General features: G+C 36.9%; 2 protein-coding genes across 2 annotated transcripts in view; one reads left to right on the plus strand and one right to left on the minus strand.

Annotated features, from left to right (window-relative positions):
* Positions 1-444, plus strand: part of LOC101624157 (keratin-associated protein 13-4-like) — a 1404-nt gene extending 960 nt beyond the window's left edge. Inside the window, 1 exon segment of the mRNA XM_012730742.1 lies at positions 223-444. Coding sequence (XP_012586196.1) covers positions 223-444 — 222 coding nt within the window.
* Positions 445-15746: 15302 nt separating this feature from the next.
* On the minus strand, positions 15747-16334 carry LOC101624385 (keratin-associated protein 13-1-like). Its single transcript, XM_004675501.1, has one exon. It carries the CDS (start codon positions 16332-16334, stop codon positions 15747-15749), a length of 588 nt encoding a protein of 195 aa, XP_004675558.1.
* Positions 16335-18571: the final 2237 nt, after the last annotated feature.

Consider the following 18571-nt stretch of genomic DNA (forward strand, 5'->3'; position numbering starts at 1 on the left):
CTCTACTGGCACGGCCGTCATGATTAGCCCCACGAATCACTGCCTTTATTCTTAAATCATCTATTTCTTGATTACCAACTTTCAGAAGACTCTAGAATGAATGAATAGCCCAAAATTAAGTTTTAATATCTAGTATTGACATAGTATATGCTATTGGAATTTCACTGAAATCACTGGAAATGAAATTTTAATTAATAAATTTATGCAATCTGGCAAATACAGTGTTTGTCTTCTTATTTTTGCTCTTTCTGTGGACCCAGAAGCTGCTACTCATGGGACTGTGGATTCCATGGCTTCAGGTCCCCTAACTATGGGGTTTGTGGTTTTCCATCCCTGAGCTAAGGGTCTAGATTCTGCTATCCAAACTACTTTGCCACCGGAAGCTGCCAGTCATCATGTTACAAACCAACCTCGGGATCTAGCTTCTTTCAGTCAACTTGCTAAGATGCTAGATCACTTAGACTATTATCATCACAGTCTCTATTGTCACAGCCATCATTGTTATTCCCATAAATTACTACCATTCATTTATTCTTACATCATCTATATATTTCTTGATCACCAAATTTGGGAAGACTCTGAATGTGCAATCCAACATTAAGTTTGAATATCTGTAGTATTGATATAGCATACGTTGCTTGGATTTTCATTGACTATCACTGGAAAATGAAAATTTTAATTTAATACATTGATGTAAACTGGCATGCAAAGACTGAGCTACCAAGTCTGTTCCTTCGGCCTTTCTACACCCCTCCCCCATCCCAGCATCCTGGTCTACATGCTGACCTGTCCTCCCTAGCACCTGGCAGCTGGGCTCCTCTCTCTCCAGTGGCTGCCAGGACACTGGCACTGAGGCCTCCAGCTCCCAGATGTCAACTCCTGCAGATGTTTTCTTCCTGCTCCAGACCCCCGTGCTCTACAGTTACTGACAGATGACTTGCATGGGTCTCTTGGCAATGGATCCATAAGCTGCTCCTGACTGGGTCCATAGCCAATAGCCCCCTTACTTTTGGGTGGTAGGTCTCTCCCACCCTGAGTGTAGGTCTCTCCCACCCTGAGCGATGGGTCAAGATAGTGTCACCACTAGTTTGGTGTTCAGACTCTCCAGTCATTTGACTACCAACAAGGCTGTGAGTCTGACTTCAGCAGATTAACTTGTTGAATATCCAGACCTTCATGTAGAGACATCTGTTTTATTCACACAAGCAAGAACTCTCTCCATGCTCTCCGAGGTCTAGTGTTTAAAAAATCTGTAACAGGTTATTATAGATTAGTTCTAACAGAATGTAAAATTAAATAACAAACCTAATCTTTAAATTATATGGTTTCATTGGGGATGGAAATCATTCATTAGAAATCTTTCACAATTAAGAAGATAACTTAATAAACATTCTGATATCTATGTGTTTTTGTTGCTATTATTTGTTATTTTTATTGACAAGAAACTTCTTTTCCCATGTTAGATATGGTTATATATATGTGTGTGTGCTTATGTTATCTAATGTATATCCATATACCATGCACTTATATATCATATCATAATGTATATACTAATCACCTATAGAGAGAGCCCATGATTTTGGAGGTTTACAAGCAAAACATATACACATAGTCAGATGTGAAACTATACTCCTGAAATTACATAATTTTGTAAATGATTGGTAAATCATTACTATTGGGTTAAAAAATAGAAAGTTAGAGAATTAAAATAAAAACAAGAAAATATTTGACAAAAACAAGGATTAAATGAATGTAAACATGGATACACATATGTACATAAAATATTACTATACATACAGAATGAAACACTGTATGTAGAAATGTGTATGTATATACATATATACACACATGTATGATATTTATAATAGATAAAGTTTTATATATGTGAGTGATTAATATGACTAAGAAAGCAAGCTTCAGAATCTTAGAAGTTGGAGGTTCTGAATAACCTTTTTATTTGGATTTTAAATGTTTTATATAGATTTGATATAAAATAATCTACAAAACTATGAAAAACTTAAATCTTTCACTCATGCACATTTTTGCATCTCTCTTTAAGTTAGAAGAAAAGCAAAAAAGGTTGAAGGATATTTAAGAAAGGCAAAGGAAGCCTAACACTTAGACACTTTATATTTACTTATCTAATTACTTATTTGTCTAAGTATTTATTGTTTAAAGATTTATAGGTCCCTCCCTGACAGTGCGATGGGTTAAAGCATAGCACTGTGAAGCTATCCACCGTTCTTCAGTGTGAGTTCGATCCCCAGCTGGGGAGCTGACCCACAGGGCACAGCAGACCTCTCCTGTCTCCCTGCTGCTCCCTTCAGCAGTGTATGTCAGTCAATCTACCTGTTCTGCACCCAACTCTGTCTCTGGTGAATCCTCTCACCACCCCTGCATCAATAGCCAGTTTCCCAGTTCTGTATGAATATATAATTTTTAAAAAAATAAAATTTATACATGAAGTATATAAATGTAATTATTATATTGACATGTAAAAATGAAATGTCAATCTAATCACTGCTACATATTTTCAGAAATGACTAAATCTATGACTCAAATAACTCCCATTAAGTTTATCTGATGTCTGTGTTTAAAAGTGACTAAATTTCTGAATCCTGTGAGTACTTTCCCATGGAATTCATTTCCTTATAGTGTGTAAGGAGGAAGCCACTATTCTTGTCACAGTAATTCTTGGTTCCGCATGCATGGGTTTTTACCTCCATGTTCTGCAAGAGTTTGTACTTTATATGGCCGAGAAACACAAGCTTTTATGTCAGCACAAAATGGAGATACTTTTATTTTATTTTTTATAATCATGTGCTAATCTTTTATTGGCTACATATGCCAGAAACAATAAAATGCTGTGTCAGACCCACTTATGTAGGGATACAAATAAAATGGCATTATCTTTATGTTGAGCTAAGTGACTGTTCAAAGCAATTTTCAAGTCATTATTTCTTTAGAATCTTAAAATCACTTGAAGGAAGTTATATTTTACATGCTGCTTGACATACCTTTCATTTAAACCTGCTACAATGGAAACTCCAAGCTAGTTAAGATCTGGCCAAGGATCCAAGTTTCATAGAAAATCCACATCCACAATTTCATTTATTACATTTGACTTGGGCTTTCTGAAAAGTGTAGGAGTCCATAGAAGACTAGCAGTTTTTGAAAAGTTGAGGACAGAATGCCTTTGACTTTCAGTAGCTCTAGTTGAAGTTACCCCATTTTGGTTGCAAAGTGTCTGAATGTTGCATTCCTATAATCAGTTGCTAGTCTGACTCATGTATCTGAATGGGTGTAAAGAGATTATCTCTGAATGTGGAAGACACGGGGTCTATCTTGGTGCTTCCCCAAGACACAAACTCAATAGCGCTGGAGTGAGCTCCTGGTGTGTCCTTCCGCTGTGTCTCAGCATAAAGCTGGATATTCTGGCTTTTTATTTTCTAAGCTCCTATAAAGATAGACTTTATAATGAAGTAAAAATCAAACCCAACAGGTAACTATAATCCAGAGGCATTCTTTGGGGGTGGGAGGGAGAAAATGGTTTAAAATGGTGGGAAGAACACAAGGTACTATTGTGATGGTGCATGGGTGACTGGGGGTGGGAACTCCTTGGGGACCAAACCCAAGTGGATAAAGCACACAATGTATGAAAATGAAGAATGATGTCAACAATGGATAAAATGTAAAAAATATATAAAATAAATAAATGCATAAAAAACATAGGAAGTCCACTTGGGGGCTTCCAGAAAAGCTTTTCCTCACATGAGTAGAAGCTATTTTCTGCTTATCCTCTTAGTTTGTCCCCTTTGGCATGGTGTTGGAAGGCGCCATACCTGTAGCTTTCTCAGCCACTTCACCGTCCAAAGAAGAGCACCTTTATGCTGAGGATCCAGAATGGAAAGTCCTGGACTTGAGGATATTGTCATACTACAAAATAGATTTAGAGACATCAAAACAAACAAACAAAAAAAAAAAGGACTTGAGGAAATAATGAGTCACTAAAAATATGGCTTATTATAAATGAGCTAACTGTAGAAACAACATGATATCTTTATGTAGAGCAAGTCATCCTTCAAGAAATTTGCAACGCAGTTGTTTATGTCCTCAGGCAAACCTGTGAGGAATTTCTTCATAATATGTTAAAGTCCTTTAGCACGTGAGAAAACGAGGACTTGGAGGGAGTGACTATTTGCCAAAGCTGCGCGTTCATTTAGGGAAATGAAAATGTCCCATTCTCTTCCAAAATGCATTATATCTAAATGATGGCAGACTACCTAGTTAAACTCCTTTAAGTATAGATGTGGAGCTTGAGACCTAGAAGAGTTAGTTTCTGAGTCATATAGCAAGTTAATGTTAAGACTAAGGACAGAACCCCTTGTCCAAAGGTTAAATTTTATGCAGTCACAATTGTGTCACAATATCTCATCTAATTCTCCCTCCACACTTCTCTTTCTTTCCAATATCACTACTATCATCATCACCATGAAATTAGTTGGAAAATAATAATTTATTTCTATAAGCATCAAGTATATATAATTTTTCATTATACTGCAAGAAACTGTCTCAATCCCATACAAACACTGCTCCAGAAACTGGGGACCTACCCCCAAACCTCTTGCAACATTCTGAATTTACTACTATCAAGATAATTTGCTCCCTATATACCAGCAAAGCAGAAACAGTGACTCTGGAGCAGAACAAGAATTTAATACAGAAGCTGCCTTCCCTCCCCCACCTGTAACTGAAAAAAACTTTGTGCATATTCTAGAACAATGTGACCCAAACCCTATTAGTCTAGAACCTTTATTTCACTCACCCAGTGGGCACAGTTGATTGTAAGACTTCTCCTATGTTACTTAACTAACAGGAATATTATGACTCAAGGGTCTTGCTAAAGAAATCTAGTCAGAACCAACCAGGATTCCATCTATAAGCTCCTGTCCCCCATTGTTAAACAAATGTGATCAAAAAACATTTTAGAACCCCATCTGTGAATCCTTCCCCCTGACAAAACTACACAGATATTTATATCAGCAGCCTTAAAACCCCAGGCTAATTTCTCTCTCGAATATGTGCACAATAGCTGTTGAGTGCAGATGAATGTGGATTCATCTGCAAAAAGCTTCCCTTCTAACTGACTCTGACTCCCTCATGATCTTTTTCCTGTGTGAAAGTCAAGAACCTCCAGGGTCCCTCAACACCCTGGGATTCTATCAACTTTATGACTTCAGTTCCATTTACAGGCAGCACCCATTTCTACCATATTCCCATTACACCTTCCCTGGGTTTCAGCCCTGAAAGACTTCAGCTTCCTCCTTGCCTCTAACTGCCTGTTCCATTACACTCACTGAACAGAAATTGTGAACCCAAGAGTACAGGTAGAAAGATCCTGTGGCCCAGGCAACATTACTTTCAGGATTGCTGGTCATCTCTTCACAGGCCAGCATGCAGTGCTGATTTCTAGGAATTAATATATTCCGTTTCCCAGGAAACTCCTTATGTATCATTTCTATGCAATTGATTTCACCAATTTCCACTTATTTATTCTTGTCACATTAGTGATTACAGATAACAGCTTTGTTCTTTCCCAACCTTAACTCCCATATTTTTTTATTAGTCACACCTCAGCACTGTTGCTGGATTGTCAAACATCCTTGAGGTCTCAGTCAGTTCTCAAATAATGTTCATTCAGCTTTGCTCTGAGAGAATTCATGATGAACAAATGTCCTATTACATATTTTCAAGGGGAATGCAATCACTCATATACTCGTCTATAATGAAAAAATTTAAAAATGATTTTTAAAAATAAGGTTCTTGTTTCCAGGTAAATAGATGTTAAAAGCAAATAATGATTTATTACATCAGTCAGTAGAGCTGTAAATGAACTGTTTCTCAACACAGAAGTACATTTAACAAGAAGATAGGAGAATTTGAGGAGTCAACAAAACTTCCTAGTGAAAATATTTTATAAGTTGAGCTTAGAAAATGAGGAAAAATAGTTTGACTGGGTTGAAACTAGAGCTAGAAAACAATTGCAGGCCCTCCCTGATGGCACAGTGGGTTAAAATGCAGCACTATGAAGCTATGGCAGCTACTGCAGCACCAGTTTGATCCCTGGCCAGAGGGGTGACCCACATGATGCAGAAGACTTCTATCTCCCCGCTGCTCCCCTCAGCAGTGTACTTCATTGATCTGCCTGTTCTGCTCCCCACTATGACTATGGTGAATCCACCCATCGACCCGACACCTCTGGCCTGTACCCTAGTTCTTGTATGCATAAATATAAATCTTTTTTTTAAAGAAAGCAACAGCAGTAATTTGAGTAAAAATAATAAAACTTATGATTAATGAGACTCCATAATAAAGTTATCCACATGTCTACATCCTTTGCCAACTCACTTTTTCTCCAGCCTTGCTTCCGCTGTCAACCAACATTAGTTCTTCCTGAAACTACTGTGGTCATTTCAGTTCACCAGCTTCTACTTCCCACTAGCTGTTCTCATAGTTTCAGTATTTGTGATATTTAAGCTAGTCTTTAGTTAGTGTTTCATTTCTAAACCCCACTTCTGTGACAATATTTCCATCATCCAAGAAATGTTTTCTTTCAGTCTTCTGACTGAGGCTAAGCTGAATTGCGGTGCAATTTAAAGAGTGTAGTAAGAGAGATGGGACTGTGGCGTCACTATGACAATCCTGAGGAAAAGAAATTCAGTATTAGCACCCATCTCCGTGCTCAGATATCATTTGATGTGAACAACAGCTCTAAAAACAAACACAAATATCAGTTTACTGTTGTGAGCAAAGATGTAGCACACAACACTCTCACAGACACAAAGTGCCACAAACATATCTAGTCATCATTTTACTGTATATTTTAGCCAGAAAATTATGCAAAAAACAATCAAACAAACAAACAAAAAAACACTGTAAGTCACATATATGCACATATATGTATACTGCCAAGAGAGTATGAAAACTATTCAGAGGTGGAATAATGACTTACACAAAACTGTCCTAAGGAATCCACAAAATTACTATAGAAAAAAAATCTACTATTTTCTTTATAAAAGCCAATTTAAAAAAAAAACAAGTATAAGTATGTTATCAAAACATAAAAGGATTATTTGAGATTCCCACATTCAATATTATATTAAAGATATTATAGAAATGAGTCAAATAAGATCAAAATAAAAGGACAGGGCCTCAGTGGTGGTGCATGAGGTTGTCTCAGCCTTATCACTGTGATGGCCTGAGCTTGATCCCTGGCCAGGAAGTGACCCAGAGGGTTCAGCAGACCTCTCCTGTACTGTCTGCTGTCCTCCTCAGCAGTGTATTTCAGTAGATCCACCTGTTCTGCTCCCCACTCTGTCTCTGGTGAATCCTCTCACCCCCTGCACCTCTGGCCTATACCACAGTTCTTGCGTGCATAAATAAATTATGAAAAATTCAAAATAAAGACATATCATGCCCTGAAAGATGCTCATTCTCCCTAATTTATATTCAGCATATACTGTGCTAGAAATGCCAATGTACTTACAGAAATTTTTCAAAATTGACTCCAAAATGTATATAATGCGTGAGCACTAAGAGCATAATAATACTGAATAATAGACATAAAATTGGTAGGTTTTCACTATATGATCTTAGGACTTAGTATAAAGAAATATTAAAATATTAATGTAGTAAAATAAGTAGGGGAATTGACATCACTAGCACAAAATGCAGTTCTGGAGTAGACTAATGTGTGCTGCCAACTTTTTACCAAAGATGTCAAAACTGTTCAAATGAGGAAAATGTCTTTTTTTTTTTAAAGATTTATTTATTTATTTGTACAGAACTGGGGTACAGGCCAGAGATGCGGAGGGTGAGAGAATTCACCAGAGACAGAGTGGGGAGCAGAACAGGCAGATCAACGAAGTACACTGCTGAGGGGAGCAGCGGGCGGGTCAGGAGAGGTCTGCCACGCCATGTGGTCGCCTCCGGGGCAGGCGGGAATCGAACTCATGAGGAAGTGGCTTTAGATTCTCAGTGCTGTGCTTTAACCCGCTGCGCCACCAGGGAGGACCCCGAGGAAAATGTCTTTTTTAACAAATGATATAAAAATAAATGAAAACAATTGAGGATCTAAAAGAACACACACACACAAAAGGAAATGAAAATATATTCAGGTCATAGACTATACATAAATAGTTGAAATGTTAAATTGTCTTAAAAAGTAAGAGTATTTCTTTCAACCTGACAGCAAGCAATTTTTTTTCTTATCATGAAATTAACTATGAATAAGAATAAAGAATAAGTTTGATTTTATAAAATTAAACTGCTCATCAAAAGTCACTTTTAATATGAGGGTCACTAATATAAAATCATTAGCAATATATAGATCTACCTTATGAACTTATCTTACAGTATATAAAGAAATGCAATATATCAATAAAAATGGAACAATGCATTATAAAAAAACATGTGATGACATGGACAAATACTGTTCAAGTGAGTAATTGGGGACAGATAGTAGGCACAAAAATCTATTCAAAATCATTATTCACCAAGAACTGTAACTCAAAAGCCACAATGAAACATTACTTTTGTCCACTAAATCATTAAAAGAAAGATGACCATATCAAATGTTGGGGAGGATTTGGGAGAGTAAAATGATAAACCTGACTATAGAAAATTGGAAATTTTTATAACAGCTAAGCATATGCTTATATTATGGCTCAGAAATTTCATTTGTAGGTTTTTCCCTAAGAAAAGTTAGAACCATATGTCCCCAAATTATCTAGAGCAATCAAAATTCAAAGGACCTTTTTGCTTAAAGAATTTTTGTGTTCATATGGCACTATATAGAAACAAAATAAAAGTAGACAAAACTAAACCAAAACAAACCATAGAAATATTTCTTCACAGATGAAGCTATAGGAGTGTGAAGGTGAGGAAAGGGAGAGAGGTTTCAGTGGGCTAACTTGGGGGATTATAGGTGTTTGAGGATGGAGCTGTATGGTAACAAACATGAAAAGGGTGAACCTGTACCCCTACATCATGTGCATTGTTGTAAAACAATGTCAATGTTACCTTAACGGAAAATGACACCATTTACAAAAGAGAAAAATTTTTAAAGTTTTGAAGCAATTTATTCTCCATCAAAGTGAAGGAATAAATAACTTTTATCAATTTTGTTTATGATATATTCACACAAGGAACCACTACATAGAAATAAAATGAATAAAGCCTGTGTAATAACATGTAGAATCTTAAAAATATTATAGGTTGATTAATAAAAAATAGAATACACAAAAGAGTACACTTGGTGACCTAATCTCTATGAAGTTCTACAAGAGGGAATATTATCATGGTGATAAAATCATCAAAGTGGCTGTCAGGCATTGATTAAAAGGGATCATGAAGGAAATTTCTGGGGTGAAAAATTTTCTGTATCTTGATTAGATAGTAGTAACAGAGGAGTATATATTTGTCAAAATGTAATCTGTTAAAAAATCAGTTCATTTCACTGTATGTAAATGTTAATCAAATAAAGAGATAATTTAAAACACTAACAAATCAGGCAATCATCTACCTCAGCTTACAACCAGTCTTCTATCTTTGAGAGAAAACGAAATCCTGAATTAGATAGCTAAGAATCAGCAAAGAATGACTTCAAATCATCCAGTCCTAATTTCAAATCATTCTCTCCTTTTCCCTCAATTTTCAGCCAAAATAGCATTCAGTTTTATAATGCACACCTCAAGACCTTTGTCCTAAAAACAGTTTTTCTCAAAGTTCCAACTACCTATTCACTATTTATTCCTTAATACTGTTTCAATTGCTATCCTTCTGGGAAAACTTGCTTTGATGTGTGTTATTTTAGCATAAAAACTCATTCAACAGCTCATTATCATTGAAGATGCATACTTATTTATGTAACATTGGCTTCCTTTCTTAGACTTTCAGTCCAGTTAGAAGACAGACAGCAAAATTTCTTAATATATTCATTATTATATAGTATAAACAAATACATATTTTTTCAAAATTAATTTTTAATGTTACAGTATCATAATGTATAAACACTCTAGGATAATGCTTATAAATACAATTCTAATCCCTATACTATGTTTTCCTGTTCTTGAATACCAACATTTTATTCATCTGTGTAAGGAACAATACTAACACATCTGTTTATGGCATATATGAAAGCACTTTGGAATTTTAAAAGTGTTGTATATAGAATATAGAAAATATGCCAGGATTTTATAGGCCATAAATTAAATGCATCCCTTTGCAATTATCTCCTGAAATCACCCAACCATTCTGGTTTCTCTACTGAGAGGCACTCCTCATAACATTCAAGACTCTTAGCTTCCAAACAAGTCAACAACCAAAACAAAATTTGGTCTTGGTTTGCTAAGCAGTTTCTCCAAAATGCCATCCAGTTTCTCCCATTATTATTTTCTACCTCAATTGTATGAGTGTCTGTTATTTCTTTTTCTATCTTAATTGATTTCTTACTGAGATAAAGTTCATTTACAACATGGTATACAATTCAGAGGTGGGATCACACTCTTCAGATGCATGTTACCATACTCACCACCTAGTGTGCCCATAATCCTCCACCAGGGTCCACTGGGCAACTCCCCCTTCTCTCTCTACTTCTCCAACAGTCTCAATTTTACACTCAGATTTCTAGTGTTTTGTTTTGCCTGACCCTTTGGCTGTTTGTCCTTATTCCATACATGCATGATACTATATTTTGTCTTACTCTTTCTCACTTATTCCACTTTGCATAATTTCCTCTGGTTCTATCTTTGTTGTCTTGAATGATGGTAGATCATTTTGTTGTTGTTGTTCTTTAATATGGATGAGTAGAATTCCATTGCACATATAATCCACTCACCTGATATTGGGCACTTGGGTTGTTGCTATAACTTGGCTGTTGTGGATAGTGCTACAATGAAATAAGGTGCATGTGTTCCTTCAAATTAGTGCTTCTGGATTCTTGGATAGATACCTAGACGTGAAATTACTGGACCGTATGATACATCTATTTTAAACCCACATTTTTGTGGACAGTTAACTAATGACAAAGAACCCATTGCAGAATAGAAAGCGTGTTAAAAAAAAAATAGCGCTGGGAAAATGGCTAGCCACCTATTAAAGAATGAAACTAGACCGCTCGATTATGTCATACACAAAAATTAACTCAAAATGATAACAGACATGGATGTAAGACCTAAAGTCATAAAATACATGGAAGAAACAAAGACCGTACACTTCACAACATTGGCTTTTGGGATGTCTTGGACTTCAAGACCTGCTGTTAAGTACTTAAGTACTTACACAGCAAGGAAAAAGAAAAACAGAAATAACTAAATGAGACTACATCAGATTAATATCTTCTGCACAGTGAATAGAGCTATTAAGACAAAAGTCCACCCTCCTGAAAGCGAAACTAACATTGTATGTCATACATCTGACAAGGGGCTGATACCCATGATCTAAAAGAACTCATAAAGCTCAACCATCACAACACAACCATCACAACCATCACAAAACTCAACCATCAATCAAAAAATGGGATAAGAGTTAAACAGACACTTCTCCAAAGAAAATCTACAGATAACCAACACTTGAAAAAAAAAAATACTCACCTTCACTTATCATCAGGGAAATGCAATTCAAAATCTCAGTGAGATGCCAGCTCTAACCTGTGAGGAAGGCACATGTCAGAAAGATCAGATGGCAGTTGTGGCTGAGCATGTGGTGAAGGGCCCTTGTGCACTATTGGTGGGATGGAGATTGGTCAGGCCCCATGAAAAAGAGATTGGGGGTTTCTCAATACCTTACTATTTTTAAAAAATATATTTACCAAAATTTTTCATAGCACAGGTTCTGGCTTATAATGAAAGTCGAGTGTGTGAAAATATTGTGTTAAATAATAGTATTGACAAAGTGTTTGAAAATATATTCTGAAGCATGAGTAATAAAAAATGGGAGGATGGGCTGGGAGGATAAAGCTTCTCTCTTATCACTAATGAGATGATTAATAGATATTGTTATCGAGTGCTGAGAAATGACTCATGAAGTAATTTTCTATGACACAAGATAGATTTTTCTCCTGGAAATCAAAACTGGAAACTTACTTGGAGACAAATGATCAGCACCTTCTGGAATTCTTCTTATATGGGCAGCAGGTGCTTGGGAGTTAAACCCCTGGTTTTGAATTCACAGTGTTATGTACCTGTCAAAGTATGCATCTGGGGAAAGGAAGACTAGAAGCAACTAGCTGTGAGTCATATTCGTGCCCACTGAACCCTCACCAGTTTTTCAGAGTGGAATGATCATGGAGAAATTTGAAGACCACATTTCACTACATATTGTTGAACAAAAGAAAGAAAAAGTCTATATTCTTGGAAATTTAGATTGTTCTAAAGACTTGGAAAATCTCTAGACTTTTCCACCCAAGCAATTTATTGGGTGGTAGTGGTAAGACATCAGCTCAAGTGTTAAATTAGCTCTTGTTGTAAAATAATAAAGTTTTCTTATCTATCATCCTGATTGGATTTTAAATATAATTCCAAGCAAAATTATAGCAGTAAAAGTCTGTTGTTCCCACTGTTGAATTTTACTATTTGTTTATGAGCATTTCATCATACTGCTATCTATTTACAGCCAATCAATCTTTGATTTTTTTTTTTTAGAAATTTACTTGTTTACTCATTTGGTTAGGCAAAATAAAAGCTCCTAAATGCTATCCATATCCTAATCTATGAAAGGTATGAATATATTACCTTATGTGGTAAAGGTTAATTAAGGTAGCAGGTGGATTGAAGTTAATCAGTTGAACTTAATAAAGGAAAGTACCAGATGGATCCAATATAAACATAAACATCCTTAAACATGGAAGAGAGACAGTAGAATGGGTCAAAGAAATGCAGTATCAGGACAATTTAACCCATAAATCTGTCCTTGAGGATGAAAGAATGGAATAGAAGCATGAACTAAGGAACACAGGTGACTTGTAGAACCTAAAACAGCTTAAATACCCAAGGACAGAGGAGTGCATCAAACAATGTGATAGAAATCTATGATATTTATATGATAAGATGTATCACACATATATAAAATGGAGCAATACTCAGCAATAAAAAAGGGTCAATTGCTGTTTACAGCACAGATGAACTGAAGAGGAAAATGCTAAGTAAAATAAGTGAGGAGAAAGCTAAGTACAGGATGATCTTATTTGTGGAATACAGGCAAACATAACACTCAATCAAAACCAAACAAAAAATTCTTAACACCTGACTGCATTATTGAGCAACCAGATGGGGGAGGATGTGGGGCGAGAGACAGGAAAGGAAGGGGTCCTTGCAGGGTTGTTGAAGTGTCAGTGGTAGACAGGATGTGAAAGTATGTATTTGTAAAGACTTGAATCTATAAATCCTGGAGCAGACACAAAGATGTAAATCAACATTACCTCAAAAACCATAATTTGGAGTGGGAGCAAGGCAGAAAAATCGACTTACAGCCTCTGGAGAGGAAGGCAGCCCTGACAGCACATTGCTTTTAGCCAGGTGAGAGCATCTGACCCAAAGAACTGTGGGATAGCAGATTTGCATTAAGTTAATAATGCAGATGCAAGTTGTTATGATAATAGATAATAGCAAAACACGAAGAGACTAGTAGATGCTGGAAGTCAGAGAACCATTCTTGCATCTGCAACCTGGAAACATCAACAGAGGCGTTTTCAGCTTGGCCAAAAAGCTACAGCTGTTTCCCGGCACTGTGCTAACTTTGCTTATGTTTGGGGGATGGAATTGGATTATTTCTCTTAGTTGGACATTACAGGCATGAAACCAATTTGGATCATCAAAATTCATGAGCAGACTGTAAAGTAGTTTACTATTTACCACCTTATTATAATGGGTAACTTTTTTCCAATTTTATAAATTTAAACATGCCCTTCCAACAGTGGGAGCACATGAGGAAGAGCAGGAATGAGAGAGAGTGTGCAGGTGGTTGAAATAAAGTCTCATTCCATCATGCTATAGTAACTCATGACATCTTGTAAAATTCCATTGAATTCTCTTTATATTTCAATTTCTACCTCTATAGAGATCAAGTTGATGCTGATGAACTCTACAAAGCCTTTTATATTTTATAGTTTCATAGCAAAAGATGAAGTAAAGGGAGCATGATGAGATGACTGAGATATAAGTAAGTCTGGGTGTTTTGCCAAGTCTCTGACTCTGCATTCCATTGCCAAATTTTAGGGACGTTGAAGGCTCTCATAAAGAAGAGGAAAAATATTCGAGCACTGCTTGTTAAATATAGTGATCACGTCTCTGGTTATTGTCATACTATCTCTGTTAGTACCTTACCATTTTGTGTCAGGTGTAAGAGAGAAGTGGTATAGATAAATAGCCAATTATATTGCAAAAGACAACTGGAAAAAAAAAAACATTTTGGTGATATAACAATTTTTTTTTCTCAATCAGATTCAGATTATAGGTTGACAAGGAACCCCAGTACAAATTCACTGCTGACCTTAGTACCACCTTATCTAATATTGTTACTTGTCTCCTTATAGAAATGGAGATAATTTGAACAGATTGAAAATATCAATTGACCTAAAGGATTTTGTCAATTTAACAAAATATAAGCTATTTCCTGTGCTGTGATTAAAGCTCATAGGTGCTCTTTTTCTACAAATTCACTCCACACACTACTTTTCCAATTTAATATCCTTTATGCACAGGTCTCATCAACCAGATCTAAATTTCATTTCTATACTCATCAAAATGCTTTGATAAATAAAAAGCCGTTAAAGATGCAGGTTCATTTTGTGAGGGCCAGAATGTTCAAACCACTTGGGATTGTCACTAAGAGAAACACTACACATAGAATCCGTGGGCACCTTGGAAACCCTGCCTAAGGTGGAGAAAATATCTAACCCCAGAAAAGTAGAGTATCAACCCCAAATTTGCAAATTACAAGCCCATAAACAGAAAAATGACAAAAGCAATCCTAGATGTCAGGTATTATAAATAAAAATATTAACAGCATATTAAGTAGCAGAATGAGAAATTCATTAAATTTAAATCATTGACTTCCCATCTATTTTGAGGGAAATGCAACACTATAAATCATATCATTAATGCAATTTTAACTACTCATTAAGTTTTTAGCTTGACAGAGATAAACTCTCAGTCTAAGACTGAAGGCTGAAGTGGTAAAGAGTTACCAGAAATGAGGAAATGTAATGTTTTCAATGAAGGACTGAAGCTAATACAGAGCCTTAATTTTCTGCTGTGGAACACAGAATCTGCATATCTCAAATGAATCTGGCCTTTCTACAAATTAAGCAGTAGTACCAAGATTACTTATTGGACTGGTAACAAGACGAACAGATACTTCTGGGGTAGCAGAAGTTGGATCTATTGCTGAGAGAAGGGAAACAACATTTTCCATAAAGCAAGGATCTGAAGCCATAGAATCCACAGTCCCATGAGTAGCAACTTCTGGATTCACAGAAAGAGCAAAATAAGAAAGGAACACTATGTTTGAATGCCAGAAAATAAGTTTATTAAATTAAAATTTTCATTTTCCAGTGATCTTTAATGACAACCCAATAACAAGATCAAGAAATAGATGATTTAAGAATAAAGGCAGTGATTCGTGGGGCTAATCATGACGGCCGTGCCAGTAGAGACCGTGACCATAACAGGCCAAAGCAATCTAGCATCTTAGCAAGTTGACTGATAGAAGCTGGAGCCACAGGTTGGCTTGTAGCATGATGACTGGCAGCTCCTGGAGGAGAAGTGGGTTGGATAGTAGAAACTGGAGCCATAGCTCAGGGAAGGAAAACCACAACCCCCATAACCCAGGGACCTGAAGCCATAGGACCCAAAGAACGGCGAGTAAAAACCTCTGGATCCACAGCCCAGGGAATAATAGCTTCTGGGGCCACAGCCCAGGGAATAATAGCTTCTGGGGCCACAGCTCAGAGAGCAGCTGCTGCTGGACCCACAGCTCAGCGACCTAGTGTAAGGCGTCTGGCAAGGACTGCAGAGCGTGGAGGTCCTGGGGCGGGAGCAGGACGTCAGGCAGGGTCTGGACACCACGCAGGAGCTCTGGCAGCTGGAGGGCTCACAGCAGGTCTCCTGGCAGCCGCTGGAGAGAGAGGTGCCCAGCTGGTAGGTGCGGGGAGAGCAGAGGTCAGTGGTGTAGACCAGGTTGCTGGGGTAGGAAGAGCCACAGGAGGAGACTGGGTAGCTCAGGTAGCCTCCCAGGGAGCGGGAGGAGAAGTTTCCAGAGCAGCAGCTGTAGGACATGTTGATAGGAGATGTGAGTAGAGGTGAAGTTCAATGAGAAGATTCTGAGTTATAAGTCCACCTTCTGGACAGCTGCATATATATACTCTAGACAGTAGGTGTGGCTGTCTGCAGGGTCATCTTGTCATATTCTGCCCCCTCATTAACACATGTGTAACTCAGCAATCGTCTCTGTAATTGCTGTTGCATAGTTGTGCATGTATTCTATTTACAGGGCACTAAAATGTTAGTGTTGCACTACAAAGCCAAGGGATTACTCCTATATCAGAAATGCTATGACGATTTCACGCTACCGCTTATCCCATGGCATCCAGGAAAGCCACTCCTGTTCCTTCCTCCTAAATTTTGTGTGTCTTGTTTCTGGCCGTGATGGGTTAATGACTTTTTTCAAATGTGAAGAAATGAGATGAAATTATATTTCCTTCTTGGTCAATGGATCTTAGTGAGGATCCTTCTAAAGAGTGACCTTACTCGACATCATCTTATGTCATTCTCCAAAATCATTGTCCATCTGTTGCATTCTATTACATAGTAAGTCTAAGATCCAATGGAGAGGAAAAAATATGAGCCAAGGTAAATTAAATAATGTTGGTAACTTGAACCAGAGAGAATCTCAGACAATGATTTGGAGATAGCGAGAGAAGAGCAGAGAGAATCTACTAACCTTGGTTTACAACACTGGTCCAGTGGAGACCAGTTCAACCTCTTCTGAAAAGAATGCAAGAGCTAAGCCCAATACTGAAATGAGGGGGTGGGGGAAGCAATTGGGATTGACAATCAAAGTAACGGGGCTTGTTTATGAATAGATCCCCATCCCTCTTACATGACAACTCTGACAATTTGTTTCTCAGATCTTCAACTCTAGGAGGCTGCACTGACCAAAGGTTCTACATGTTTCTGTCTGAAGTCTAGCTCTGCAGTGGTGTGGAAGTCTTGCTTTTCATGGGCTGCTGCTAAGCCTGACAGAACATAGCAGTGATATTAGTGGGGCTTATTCCTGGGACATGTGGGGCTCATCTGGCCACTATGAGCAGAGGATTCTGTCAATTTCTAAGGATTGATAAATAACTGTTTATTATTTACTTTTACCTTTTCATTAGTATGCTAAGTACTTAATATTTTATAGACCAGTTTTGTTATTTTTCCATAATATCATTTTATTGAGGTAACATTGATTTATAACACTGTATATGATTTAGGGTTACAGGCTTAGACCTCCTCATGACACCCACCTCCCAAGCAACCACAGTCCACCCTAGACGACTGGGTCCTGTTCCCCTCACTCCCGCCATATGCTGTATAGAAAGGCAATGTAAAACCTCTAGCCTTAACTTAGTTCAAAATTGGGATTGATAAGTTCTTAAGTTTATATTAATTTAGTGTAGATGAATGTTTAGATATTAAGAGGCACAGAGAAAATGACTACTTGTCAGAGAATGATCTTGGAAGAGAGTCTACAATAACTTGACAAACTTGACTAAATTTCCCCATTTTATCCACTACGTCTGTACATCCTATTTAATTCATAACTTTTGTCTTCGATTATCTTATTTTATGCAGTTTTAGTGTTTACAATGTATAACATAAGGTTTGGATGCAGGTACTTCTTGTGAAATGATTACCAAAATCAAACTAATTACCTATCCATCATTTCAAATGGTTAACTTTTGGTGGTGAAAAACACATACAAAAGCCTCTCTGAGCCCGTTTCAAGTTATTAACTGTACTTACCCTACTGTTCACTAAGTCTCCAGAACTTATTTATCCTATATAATGAAATATTGAAACCTTTTCACTACATCAAGATTAACTTTAAGAGTTGTGCTTGGAAGCATAAAAAAAACATAGTGGGGAAGGAGGAATTGTGTTCACTTTTCTCACTTGGTGAAGACTGACAATATAAGGAGAAATTAATTCTGACCCTGAAGAACAAAAATTAGGGACTCACTAATAGTTACTTGAATTGGATGCATTTTCTTCTCTCCACAGTGCTCTTTCTCCAAGCAGGTCTCCATTATATTATAGTTTTATTAGAAACTATAACTAGAAAATGTTGTCATCAGCCAGGACAGTGTATTTGCTGGATCCATAATAGAGTTGAACTGGTTGTATTTTAACAACAAATATTGTGTAAATGAACCTAGAATTCAATTGGTTATACTCTAAGAATATTATACATTTATCAATTTATAAGAGAAAGAGAGAAAAAGAGTGAGAGTGATCCATGTAAACAGTGA

The sequence above is a fragment of the Condylura cristata genome, unplaced genomic scaffold (assembly GCF_000260355.1).
Source record: "Condylura cristata isolate star-nosed mole 26May11 unplaced genomic scaffold, ConCri1.0 scaffold00003, whole genome shotgun sequence".
Classification (NCBI taxonomy): Eukaryota; Metazoa; Chordata; class Mammalia; order Eulipotyphla; family Talpidae; genus Condylura; species Condylura cristata.

What these genes read in the sequence shown, in the direction of transcription:
- LOC101624385 (XM_004675501.1), bottom strand. Translation starts at nt 16,334, where the DNA reads ATGTCCTACAGCTGCTGCTCTGGAAACTTCTCCTCCCGCTCCCTGGGA.